Source organism: Schistocerca serialis, chromosome 2 (assembly GCF_023864345.2).
Source record: "Schistocerca serialis cubense isolate TAMUIC-IGC-003099 chromosome 2, iqSchSeri2.2, whole genome shotgun sequence".
Taxonomy (NCBI): domain Eukaryota; kingdom Metazoa; phylum Arthropoda; class Insecta; order Orthoptera; family Acrididae; genus Schistocerca; species Schistocerca serialis.
The window spans coordinates 127,602,055-127,615,228 of NC_064639.1; the positions used below are offsets into that span (position 1 = coordinate 127,602,055).

General features: G+C 37.8%; 1 protein-coding gene across 1 annotated transcript; it reads left to right on the forward strand.

Annotated features, from left to right (window-relative positions):
* Positions 1–465: 465 nt before the first annotated feature.
* LOC126456817 (elongation factor 1-beta') lies at positions 466–9,482 on the forward strand. The gene is made up of 4 exons (XM_050092612.1): positions 466–633; positions 767–1,016; positions 8,569–8,758; positions 9,272–9,482. The coding sequence occupies exons 1-4, from the start codon at positions 554–556 to the stop codon at positions 9,424–9,426; spliced, it is 675 nt and encodes a 224-aa protein (XP_049948569.1). The 5' UTR covers positions 466–553; the 3' UTR covers positions 9,427–9,482.
* Positions 9,483–13,174: the final 3,692 nt, after the last annotated feature.

The window sequence follows — 13,174 nt, forward strand, 5'->3', positions numbered from 1 at the left end:
TTCTTTACTTTTAATCTTTCACAAACATGGGTGGTTTCTGCATATTTCAATGAATTCACTTACAAACTCTCGAGAACACTGACGAGTATCAGCCATTTTAATGCCCTGTGCACACAAATACAAACACTAGACTGAGCAAACAGCTGTTTCGCGCCAGATTTGCGACGATCTCCTGTCCACACGCTCCAACTTGTCTGCGCAGATGTGGTCTGAACCGACAGATTTGAGAGGTTTCGCTCAAACCTCCAACTCCAACTTCCAGGTTTGCACACACCTCAGGTTGGTGCAAATCTTCTGTTCACACGCAACGATCTGTCTGCGCAGATGTGATGTGCGCAGACATTTGCGCAGACAGATCGTTGCGTGTGGACGGGCCTTATTGCACGCTCAAGAGAGAGAAGAGACATCTGAATGACGATACGGGAATAAATAATCCAAAGAGTCGCATGTGTGAAGCACACCCCCTCCCCCTTCCTTCTACCCACGTCTGTGGTCAATTAAGTAGGGTGCCAGCGTGAGACCCAATATATTACTTTTTAATTAATAAAGCACAATGGTTGTAGGAGATCTGAAAACGACAGACGGTGTGAAATCCCTGGACGCATACCTTGCAGACAGAAGCTATGTCGACGGGTGAGCTGTAATTGAGATATGAGCAAGCTACAGTGGAACACGTGTTGTGAGACTGTGTCATTTCTGGACAGAGAGTTAAGTCAGAAACGATTGTATTGAACCTTAAAGTTGAATAAGAATGTATTATTTGCAGGTTTCAACCAACGCAGGCAGATGTGTGCGTATTCGAAACGTTAGGAAAGCCTCCATCAGCTGATACACCTCATGCATTGCGTTGGTACAATCATATTAAATCATATGGAGCTGACAGCAAGAAATTTCCAGGTGAAAAGAAACCACCGGCGGCTTTTGCTGGAGCAGTAACGAATGGCAGTGCGCCATCCGGAGACAAAAAAGCCGATGATGACGACGATGTGGATCTGTTCGGCTCAGACGACGAGGAGGTAAGTGGTTAAAATTATTTTTGCAACTGTATGGACGCGAAGATTGTGCTAGATAACACATCTGCTATAGAAAGCCACGATCTTTCGAAAAGTTTAAGAGAAAACTAAATTATGATAAACTTAAGTATGTGGTGAGGGTAATTTGTTGTTTTTAGGGTTATTCAGTGATTAGGATACGTTGATTATTTCCATTACGTACATCAAAGAACAGTGAAATTTACTATAATTTTATGCTTTCTTACCATGTCGTGTGTCACTGTAACGCAGTCGTAGCGTAACATTGTACAACACCACTTGTAAAATGTAATTGTGCGTATGTGGTTTAGTAAAAATGTTTCCTGACTTCGCATTGCCTGACACAATAAATACTCAAGATCTTTAGATAGTACTTGCCAAGTAAGACAATGAAGTAAATAATATTCTAGGATAATTTGCAGGTAACAACTCTGGCGAATTTGTGTTCACTTGAGGACTGTAGTGTTTCTACCTTTAAATCAGAGTGAAAACTTGACGTAGCTATCCCCACAAAACTGTCGGTTTGTCATCTCATTATTCTCTAATTTCTTTTCCTGTGCCATGTCATTGAGATGTTTAGTGTTAAAGTTTCAGAACTAAAGAGGGATGTGCATATGGCCTACAGTCTTCAGTATTATTTTGTATTCCTTTTCAGTAGTTGGCAAGCTTAACGTAATTATCTTCAGATGCTGTCATATAGAACCAGAATGAGATGTTTCTTAACATCTTGACAGCAAGTAGTAGCTTTTCTCCCCTTCTTGTTTCCACCATTTTGTAATTTTCATATACTTGACAGAGGTTTGGTTGTTGTTCTTTGTTCCTTGCGGTTGATACTTTTCCTCGTGGTTCATAATTTTTAATTGTAACCAAACAGTTAAGATAGTAATGTATCTGCTAAGCTTGAAAAATGATTTGTTAAAATCAGTTTGCGTATACTTCCACATAACGGAAGCAAGAGGACAGTCTGCAGTTGATGTGTAATTAGCCCCTGTAGTAAGTGCACCAAAGTAATTGGGACAATGTTGTCTTGTTTACAGTTATGATAAACTTGTGGAATTGTGTGAAGTTTAACAGTGAAGTTAATAATTGGATACCTTCTTGATTAGGACTTTGTTACAGTATTTAGAATTGCTGATGTTTAAAATGTAAAAATAGTTAATGTTTAAATTGAAACATTCAGATATTATACAGGATATTTTTTATTCTATTTTCCCCACTCGATCTCTGCCATATAGGGTATACCAAGATTGTAGTTATAACACGAGAGGAAGTGCTGCCAGCATTCTGCTGTTTGATGCCTACCTTTCATTAAGACTCATTTGGTTAATTCTCCTATGATATACCACACACATGCCCTTAACTGCTTCAACATCTCATTTGGTTGTTATGGAAGAGGAGACAAGAATAACTGATGGTGTACTTCACTCTTTGTCTGGTCAATGTTCATTGGCAGATGTATTTGGCAGTCACTCTTGTTTGTGATTTTCATTACAAGCTTAATTGGAGGTGAACTTTCCTTTATGATTACACTTGCTAAGTATTAATTTGAAGTTTTTAACGTTTGGGTTATTACTCTTGTAGTGGCTTTATCAATGTGTCAAGAACAGTTGACATAATCATAGTTGGAATATTAAAAGGGAGGTGGGAGGATGTTGAATGTATGATGGGTGAGATAAATTCATTATGATACAGAAGACTACATGCTTCCGTCCTCCAGTTTCAACTGAACTAGATCTCCAGCTTGATTGACGTTTTGTTAACAGTGCAAAAGGTGTAAGTAAAAGGTTCATATTGAAACTGTCTGAAGGTTTTCTTGCTTTTAAGGAAACAGTAGCAGGAAATATAGATAGAAGACATGAACTTGGAATACCCAATAATATTAATTAATTATAGCTTTATAATTAATAATGGAAGCAAAGAGATGGCAGTGAAATAAACTGAGGTTCACATGTAATTTTGACAGTGTCCCACATTATATCCTCAAGTTTCCTTGATAATATAATGAAAGTGATTATTTCAACTTCCAGCTTCATTGCTAATACATTTAATCCATCTCTCTCCTTTGGTATCCCTAGAAAACTGTGTTACACATAAGACTTCAGCTTGTCCACTCACTGGTTTTTTTTCTAGATTCTTTATGCTTGATGCAATCTTTCGTAGGATTGCCCTGCTATTTAAGTTGAGAAATAAGATATCATTTTCCATTGACTGACATCTTTGCCATCTGAACTAATTTTATGTTCCTTAATTCGTTGCTCTGGACTGGTAGTTACAAATGCTGAATCACCTCATTGTCTCATCTGCCCCCAAAAACTTTATTCTTGGCTAAAGGATCAAATAGGAAGATATGCTACGTCAAACCTATTGCTGGCTGTTCGGACATAAATGTGTGGTGAAAAGAGCTGGGGATATGGGTGTGTTAATAGATATTAAGTACAGGAAGGTGTCAACAGGATGCAAGAACATGGTGGAGGGCAAATTGCTGCCGGTCCCTCCTTCCCCCTCCAGGGTTCAGTGAAACGTGGAAGATCGGAACTTGCCCTCTGACACACTCCTTGACAAAGTCTCTCTCTCTCTCTCTCTCTCTCTCTCTCTCTCTCTCTCTCTCTCTCAACTGCGTTATTCATTTCCCTTCTCATAATCTATCTTTATTTCTCAATTTGCCCTTATCAATTCTGGACTGAAGCAGACACAGTGCTTACCTTATACCATCTGACACCTCCCCCATCATCCACATCTACCATCATCCTCACTATGGGTAGGTCCATCTCACCCAGGTCTCTGTCAGCTGTCTTTCCTTTTTAACCTCTCAAGTCCCCTCAATGATCTCCAGTCTGATATGAAGAGGAGAGACACTGTTGATGTTGTTTGACAGCTGTCAGATGTACAAGGAGCTGTCAGGTGTACAAGGAGCTGTCAAATGAAAGAGGTACAGAAGGAAAGAAATGAAGTAATCTGTTTATTATTTCAAAACTGGTCGGCATAACTGTTAATACGTTTACTCCATTGTGAGACCAGATGGTCAGTGCTGTCGTGCAAAGGCGTTTGTAATTGCCTATGGCATCATGATTGTATCTCCAGCCAAAGCAGACAGACAGCCACAGTTGTCTTTCTTCAGGGCTTCAAAAATATGGAAATCACATGGGGAGAAATCAGTGTTGTTTAGAGTACATTGTAGAAGTGTCACTGTGAAGCCTTACACATCCTCCGTACAGTTCCGATCTCTCCTCATACAATTTCTGTAACTTTGGAGCCTTGAAACAAAGATATTCATGGCCATCAATTTGCTTTGGATGAAGAGATGCACTGAATCAGTAGGCAACTGCAAACATTTTTCCATAAAGGCAGTGATTGTCTTGTCTCACAGCAGGATAAATGTAATAAGTTATGGGAGTTCCTTTGGTAAGAATAAACAGTTTAGGTACTTTTTTTCCATTTAACTACCCCTTTTATTTTGTTCCCTCTAGTAATTGTTGTAGGCTTGTCATTTTATGGCAAATGGTTCATATCAGTAACACTGGATTAAAGAAATATATATTGCGGCTCTAGTCATTCCTCCTCTTAACGGAATTTATAAGGTTCTGAAACTGTACAGAATTTGATGTAAGGTAGCTTTCGGACAGAGAAAAAAGTGGTATGATATAGTCAATGTGTTGAGGAGGCAGCTGCAGTAAGCTGGAGTCCAGAGAATTGCTATATAAGCAAATTTTAAACAAATCAGTTGATTAAATGTTGAAGTGTAGTGGAAAGTTAGATAAGCAGTGTGTCTTACTTTTTGAGCATGGAGTATCTACTAGCTTCCTCAGAGTAGTTCACCATCGTTACAAGTATGATACCTAAAATTGTTGGAATTTATGTTTCATTAAACCTGAATGTCACAGTCTGTTTAGAATTCTCACACCCTTCCATCATCATGGTCTCTTAATTGCAATGCAGTCTCATAAACTTCAATACACCACACCACATGTTTGTTTTGGTAACCTCAGATTGATTGAGGTTTCTCTTATTGTTATATGTGATGATGTGCCCTTGGGCCATTGTTGCTGCCCCTCTCTCTCGTAGTCTCTTGTTTTGCTCACTTGCCTTCAGATGTTTCTCAGTGAGAAATGATAGCTGATGTACACTAAAGTGACTGCTAGGGGCAGTGTTTCAGTCCACATCTGAGGTATCCATAGGCAAACAGATTTCTTGTTAGGGTAACAGTGCAGCGGACAAAGTGTGGTTGGGTAAAGTATATCTAGACTCGATCTGTTGCTATCTGCTGAATGACAGGTCATCAATGACTTCTGTACTGAAGCAGAAGGGTCTCCAAATAACACCCAGAAATCTTTTCACACAAGGCATTATTAATGGTAACAGGTGGATAGATGTTGTTTGTGTATTAATTTAAATGAAACTACGTCAGGTATGACATTATACCATGGAAGAGTGCCAGTGAGCGGCATAGGGAATCCTCCAACCACTTCAAAATCACCTGTTGCCCATGGAAGACTTCCGTGATTCCTGGAAGGAGTTGATCTTAGTTGTCGTTTGTGAAACTGGGAAGGATTTTAGGTTCATTCATCCTGATTACAATGAAATGACCTTGGAATAGATAGTGGGGTAGTGTTGAAGCTGATTTGTAATATTTAGGAAAATAATGGTCTTCAGTGCATGTGGAGATATTGGTGCACAGCCAATAACTGACAATGCAAAGGGCTTTCATATACAGACAACACTTTTTATGTGTTTCATATCAGCGCACACTCTGCTGCAGAGTGAAAATCTCATTCTGGAAACACTTTTTATATTTTTAACTTTCAAGAAGACCTTTGATAGCTAGTTAGATGCATAAAATTTTCAAGCAGCTCCCCAAATGATACCTTCAGGTATATCCTGTCTTTCATTATCAGATATTTTGTGAGGAATAGCTATTGATGTCACATAACAAAGACCAAAGAAGGGTTCCTTGCTCAGTTCAAAGTGGTTTTTCTGTTTCTATGCACATAAAAGTAAAAATATGCTATCTGTGTGTGTTGGACTGTTTGAACTGTTGCCACTGTTGGTGGGTTATTTAGTTTCCTTCCCAGTCAGTTGTGAAGAGACGTTCACTTATTAGGGTGCATCTGTTTACACAGCAAGCTAACATACTGAATCTGTATTACATTTTGTGATCAGATGGTAGAAGTCCATGTAGGGTCACACTGAAAACTATTCTACCATACACTTCAGCTCACAAAGCTATTCTTGATCCATTAGACTCAAGTGGTTTCATTCAACTCATAACATGATAATCAGCTTCACTAAATGCTTGTAATTTTCCTTAAATCCTGTTAGATTCCCCCTCCCCCACCACCTTTTCGTGAGTATATTTGTTTTGCTGACTATGTCCGTATGTGTTGGCTTGATAAGGCTTACTGTCAAATAGGTTCAAGCCGTAAACTTCCAGGGTGGAAAAAAGGCTGTCAATCTATGCATTCTTGAAGTTGACGAAGGTGGTGGCGATAGGGCTGTTTCAGGTTGACTATTATTTCAGTAGGCTTCTTAAGTTAAAATCTGCTCTGTGCATGAGCACCTGTAGTCAAAGCGCACTTGTTATTCACTGACTTTACATGCAAGCGCTCTCTCTCTCTCTCTCTCTCTCTCTCTCTCTCTCTCTCTCTTTCTCTCTCTGTGTGTGTGTGTGTGTGTGTGTGTGTGAGAGAGAGAGAGAGAGAGAGAGAGAGAGAGAGAGAGAGAGAGAGATATGATGAAATTAACAACACTGCAAGTGATCTGGCAATGTTGTCTTGTTATACTTGTGTAGACTGGTCTTCCCTTCCAGACGCTAAGTCAGAGCTACGGCTCCATTCACGTGCCACGTGATTTAAGAGTGCCCTCAGTGAATTTGTTTTTTTGTTGTTACGAAAATGGGACAGAGGAATTTAGAGCAATCTTACGCCATAAAGTTGTGTGTAAAACTTAGCGAGGCAATGAGTTTGCCCTTTGGAAATTTGAAGTAGGCCTATGGGAAACTTTCCCTAAAAAGAGCAGAAGTTTGTCGGTGACATAAATCTTTTTGGAAGTCCAAGAACGCGTTGAAGATGAGCCTTGGTCTGGGAGACGTTCAACTTAAAAAAAACCAACGAAATCATTGAATGGGTACTTGTTCTTGTGAAATCAGACATTTAACATTGATGGTGGTACATCATCAATACATCAAATTTTACCGAAGTTTGCATATGCAAAAGGTTTGTGTCAAAATAGTGTTGAAAAAACTCACAAATGAGCAGTAGAACAATTTAAGGTACGTGTGCATAGATATTCTTGAGAGGGTTGCCAGTAACTACAAATGGTTCAGTTGTGTAATCACAGATGACAATCTTGGATATTTTTTTATTTTTTTTTAGTATGATCCTGAGATAGTGTGGAGCAGCCCACTGAGACGTCTCCTTGACTGAAAAAGCTTGAATGACCAAATTAAAGATCAAAACAATGCTGATTGCACTATTGAGAAAATTTAGAGAATCGGCACTTGAAGCTGCCTGCCGAAAGATTCTACTGCTGCCAACATACATTGCGTGTAAGGGCCACAAAGATAACATAAAAGAAACTAGGGCTAATTTGGAGCCATATAGACAGCTTTTTTCCCTCATTCTTTTTGGAGTGGAACAGGAAAGGAAATGACTAATTGTGGTACAGGGTACCCTCTGCCACACACCATATGCTAGATTGTGGAGTGTTTATGTAAATGTAGTTAGTTTGCTTTTTTGACACTGGGGGTATCGTGGATAAAAATTTTTTTTTCCTCCAGGAAAAACTGTCAACCAAGTGTTTCACAAAGATGTCCTCAAAACGCTTAGGGAAAGGAGAGCCAAGTGAGACCAGATGTTGCAGACAAGAGGATGCTGCATCATGAATATGCCCCATGTCACATGGCCACTTCCATCATGGAATTTTTTATTTCAAAAAGCAATCCTGTTCTCCCCCCCCCATTCATCTGATTTGTCCTTGTGACCCTTCTTTACCCAAAATTAAGAAATGTCTTATAAGGACATCATATTAGGACTCATTACAACATTCAAAAGAATGTGACTGACATGTTAAAGGCTCTAGCAGTTGAAGCATTTCAGCTCTGCTACCAAGACTGGAAACAGTGCTTTGAAGGGGACAATATTGTTGAAAAAAAAAAAACTTTGCTAGATAAAAATCTATCTCATTATGTTTTTCATGCATCCTAGAAAAAAGCTGAAAGTATCTTGTATGTGAATTGAAAGTGGGACTCCTCAATGGTTATTTGTATCTGGACTTGTCCCTTCTCAGGTAGAGTGGGTGGATGAATCCTTACTACTAACGTAATATGCAAAAAATGAATTTTAAAGGAAATAAAGGTTTGCCAAAACTTTTTCGTAAGACTTAAGAAAGACTTCAGTGACTGTCCCCCGACACCCACAGTGGTTGTTGTTGTTGTTTTTGTGTGTGTGTGTGTGTGTGTGTGTGTGTGTGTGTGTGTGTGTGTGTGTGTGTGTTTTTAAATTTGTTTGCATATCTTCCTTGCTAATTGAATGCTCTTTTATAGGATGCTGAGGCAGAAAAGATTAGGGAAGAAAGGTTAAAGGCCTATGCAGAAAAGAAAGCAAAGAAGCCAGCACTTATTGCAAAATCAAGTATTGTTCTTGATGTGAAACCATGGGATGATGAGACTGATATGAAAGAAATGGAAAATAAAGTTAGAAGTATTACAATGGATGGTCTTGTATGGGGTGCATGTAAGTACAACAGAAATCAAAATCGAATTACATCTGTTTGATAAATTAGAATTTGCAATACTTCTTGATCGAATTTTTATGTTTAGTTGAAATTTTTGTCTAGGCACAAACAGCAACTATTTTAATGTAATTAGGATTGGCATATAACAGTTTGTAAAAATGTATTGAGTTAGTAAAATGTTTAAACCTGATGAGCATGCTAGGGTGAAAACCAATGTATAAATATTCTCATTTGTTCTTTGAGAGTCAGTCAAATTAAGAGAATAGAGATCTGAATACCCATTGCATAAGTAAATATCAATGTTTTCTCTGACACCTGTGGTGCACTGTGTAATATCAAATTACATGGGCCAAATAATAAAAAATGTAGGTTGAATGTTTGGTCAATTTTCTATGCATTGGCCATATAATTACATTTAACAGTAACATGTATGGTATTTATCTATGTATTAATAGTAACATATGGTTTATCAATTTTTTTTTCTGATGCTAAATATTTGATTTGTTACACAGCCAAACTGGTTCCTGTTGGTTATGGAATTAACAAGCTGCAGATCATGTGTGTTGTTGAAGATGAAAAAGTTTCTGTGGATTTGCTTGTGGAAGAGATACAGAATTTTGAAGACCATGTGCAATCTGTAGATATTGCAGCGTTTAATAAAATTTAATTTTGGTATTAATAAGATTATTTTTGTGTAAAAAAAATAAAATTTGAAAACAAGAATTCTTTTTGCTGTTCTGTCTCTTATTTCTTTATTTGCCTTGATTTATCCAGCTAGTCATCCCCTCTAGCCTTACTCCATTTTCTGAAATTTATTCGTAAAATATACTCTGTGCTAGACTGCCATTTCAGTTTTAGGTCAATTGTACATTTGTGTGTCTTGTTTCTTAAATTTTCTTTCTTTTCCACTCTGTGATAAGTGATGCATGGAGTGTAGATACAGAAGGAAATATTGATATTTTGCTGTTTGATGCAAGATCTGCTGTGGTTAGGTGTTGAGATTATAGCAGAGAGAATCAGTGTGCAAAACAGTGCAGCCATGCTGATTTAAGTCGTCCAGTGCTTCTGTGAGTCGAATAAGATGAATGGTGGGTTCTTTTCTTCAAACAAACAAAAACCTGATCATGCCCATTGATTTGTGTTGAGAGTTAGCCATTGGCTCAATTTTTGCAATAAAGTACTTTCTTCTTACTGCCCATAAAGTGAGCTTCTGGTGGATCTTATGTGAAGTCCTCAAGATTTAACTTCCAAAATGGCCATTTAGGATTCATTCTCGTATACACTCAGGAAAATATAGACAGTCCTCCGTTCTCTGAATACCTATGGGGAAACAAAAGTGTAGCAAAGTGGTGATTTTTATGAACAGTACGGAAATTCTTATCAATAACTTAATTAAAAAGTGAAATCGTCACAATTTGGTCTTGATGAAAAGTATTAGGCTGTTTTGTGAGTTGGAGAGAATAACTGTTACCACAACAGTACTTGATGAGAAGTCTGTTCATAGACAATAGCAGCAGCTGGCGTCGTGCCTAATTCAACTGGAATTTGCACATTCAGTGTTTGATGATTCACCTGTGGATTCTGGAAATAGTTAAAGTAGTCATTAGTATGGAATTGTTAATTCATGATAGGAATAAAAAAAACCAAAAAAATATTAGTCCTGTGATACAGAAATTTAGTTGCACAAGTAGAGAGCACTTGACTGATTTATACCTTTGGAACTTTTAGAAGTATTTCATTTTCAGAAGTAAGTGATCTCTCTATTTGTTAGCTCTGTTCCAACCATACCTTTTTCAGGAACGGATAAGCAAGCATATTTCTATCTTAAATGATACTAAGATAGCATTGAAAGAACATAGTAGTTAGATTTCTGTAATGTGTATGGGCTGTACAGTAGTTCCTAATGCTACTGAGATTCCCCTGTGGTGAAAATAAATCTAAGAAGTTAATGCATCTACTATCTAGCAACTGAGATCCAAAAGACTGTTTTCAAGTGGATTTTGGCACCAAGTGTGGTGTATGTAAATACCAGGGTTTTTTTCTTTTCTGTTTTTAATAATGCTCGTATGTTATCTTCTCTTCGGGTAACTGTTTAGAAATTTATAAAAAATTCTGTCCTCACAGAAGTGCCTTTAATTTATATAAATATGTAAATAAGCTGAATTTTGTGTTTTTTCACTGAAGACACTAGTGCACAGCTGTCAGTCACCTACTGCTTATTTACTTCACAAAATTCAATATGTAACACCTATCTTAATGAGCTATGCACATGTTTTAAATAGCTTCCTCATTGTGGTGTAGAAGTGTTCTTAGGACAGTGTCACAACCCATTTATTTATAATTTTTCCACCCAGTTCGGTTGACATAACTCTTAAGACTTGTTAATTGCCTTTGTTTCTCAAAGAATTATTCTCCTGTAACATCTGCAGTTGGTAAAGTACCATGTCGTACCGTTGTGTTGTAGGTGGTTTAGTGTTGATTAATTTTCCCACTCATTAATGTATTCAGTGTGGCCAAAAGTATTCAGGTGACTGGTGGAGGGGCTATGTCATCCATATTTTTAGGCATTCCTACAGAGGTTTCACATGCATTACATGTGTCCAAAAACACCATTTGGGAGATACTGTGAATTGAACACTCCAAGAGAGTAATGCCAATTTGTTCTCGTAAGTATAACAAGTGACCGGAATCTCCAGACTATGAAAGTATGTTGTCAGACATACCCTTACCAAGTATTACTAGGCATTAATTAATATGCTGTTATTAGCCATAAATTATATCTTAAAGCATAGTTAGTCTTGTCTAGTTTGATGTACATTTCTTAGGCAGGGCATTGAATATTACTACATAATTACAAAAAAAACTTCCAAATTCTATTGACAGTATTTTGTCAATATGAACCCTTGCATTCTCATTCAGCACATATCTGCTCTAACTTTTCCAAGGTTTACATGTGTGACAAGATAATACACTTCATAATGACTTGTGTAATCAGTATTCGGTTAAACATGTGAAATCAAGGTGGTTAGATGCAGATGTAGAGAGACAGTCTTCAATAGAGATGGAAGTTACTATTTGTTTTCTTCACAATGTGACTTGACAAAATGCTAAAGAGGTGTCTGGATATTTCTTCTTCGCACTAAAATTACTTTTCAATGCATTTGAACCCAGATGAGGAGGGAAGGTGGTTCACAGGAATGTGCCAAATGTCTGGGCTTTATTTGGATGAGCTTGGACCAGTTTCACAGTTCCAAGATGCCTCTTCCAGCCACTATTATTAGATTTTTAGTATTTTTTTTTCCTAAATCACTTCTGGGAAAGTATTGGGATGGTTTCTATTGTGTGGCAATATATCTTTTTTTGTGCTGAATTAATGGCATGAATATCTGTCATTGCATCATTCTTTGATTCTGGAAATTGGTAGTTTCATGCAGACAAAGAATCTGTCAGAAATGCAAATAATGAATGTTGAAACCGCATTTAATCCCTTAGGTTATGTGCTGTTAATCAAAATTTTAAAATGAATTTAATGTACTAAAGAATATTGTCAGTTGTTTCACTTCTTTGTATCAGGAGACCCATGGAGCCTCTGTAGGTCACAATGAAAATCGTCCTGAACTAGCTGAATATAATTCTGAAGTAATTTATGAGTTACTGCACAATCAAAACTTAACATACGATTCATTGTTTTCTGTTGTTGTTGTTGTTGTTGTTGTTGCGTCTTCAGTCCAGAGACTGGTTTGATGCAGCTCTCCACGCTAATCTATCCTGTGCAAGATTCTTCATCTCCCAGTACCTACTGCATCCTACATCCTTCTGAATCTGTTTAGTGTATTCATATCTTGGTCTCCCTCTATGATTTTTACCCTCCACGCTGCCCTCCAATACTAAATCGGTGATCCCCTGATGCCTCAGAATATGTCCTACCAACCGATCCCTTCTTCTAGTCAAGTTGTGCCACAAATTTCTCTTCTCCCCAATTTTATTCAATACGTCCTCATTAGTTGTGTGGTCTGCCCATCTAATCTTCAGCATTCTTCTGTAGCACCACATTTCAAAAGCTCTTCTCTTCTTGTCTAAACTATTTATCGTCCTTGTTTCACTTCCGTACATGGCTACACTCCATACAAATACTTCCAGAAACGACTTCCTGACAAATCTATACTCGATGTTAACAAATTTCTCTTCCTCAGAAACGCTTTCCTTGCCATATCCAGTCTACATTTTATATCCTCTGTACTTCGACCAACATAACTTATATTGATCCCCAAATAGCAAAACTCATCTACTGCTTTAAGTGTCTTATTTCCTTTTCTAGTTGCCTCAGCATCACCTGATTTAACTAGACTACATTCGCCCCCATGAACCATGGACCTTGCCGTTGGTGGGGAAGCTTGCGTGCCTCCAATGATACA

What these genes read in the sequence shown, in the direction of transcription:
- LOC126456817 (XM_050092612.1), top strand. Translation starts at nt 554, where the DNA reads ATGGTTGTAGGAGATCTGAAAACGACAGACGGTGTGAAATCCCTGGAC. An exon ending in GACAGAAGCTATGTCGACGG is followed by an intron (nt 634 to 766) that starts GTGAGCTGTAAT and finishes TATTATTTGCAG; the next exon opens with GTTTCAACCAACGCAGGCAG. An exon ending in TGGTCTTGTATGGGGTGCAT is followed by an intron (nt 8,759 to 9,271) that starts GTAAGTACAACA and finishes TTTGTTACACAG; the next exon opens with CCAAACTGGTTCCTGTTGGT.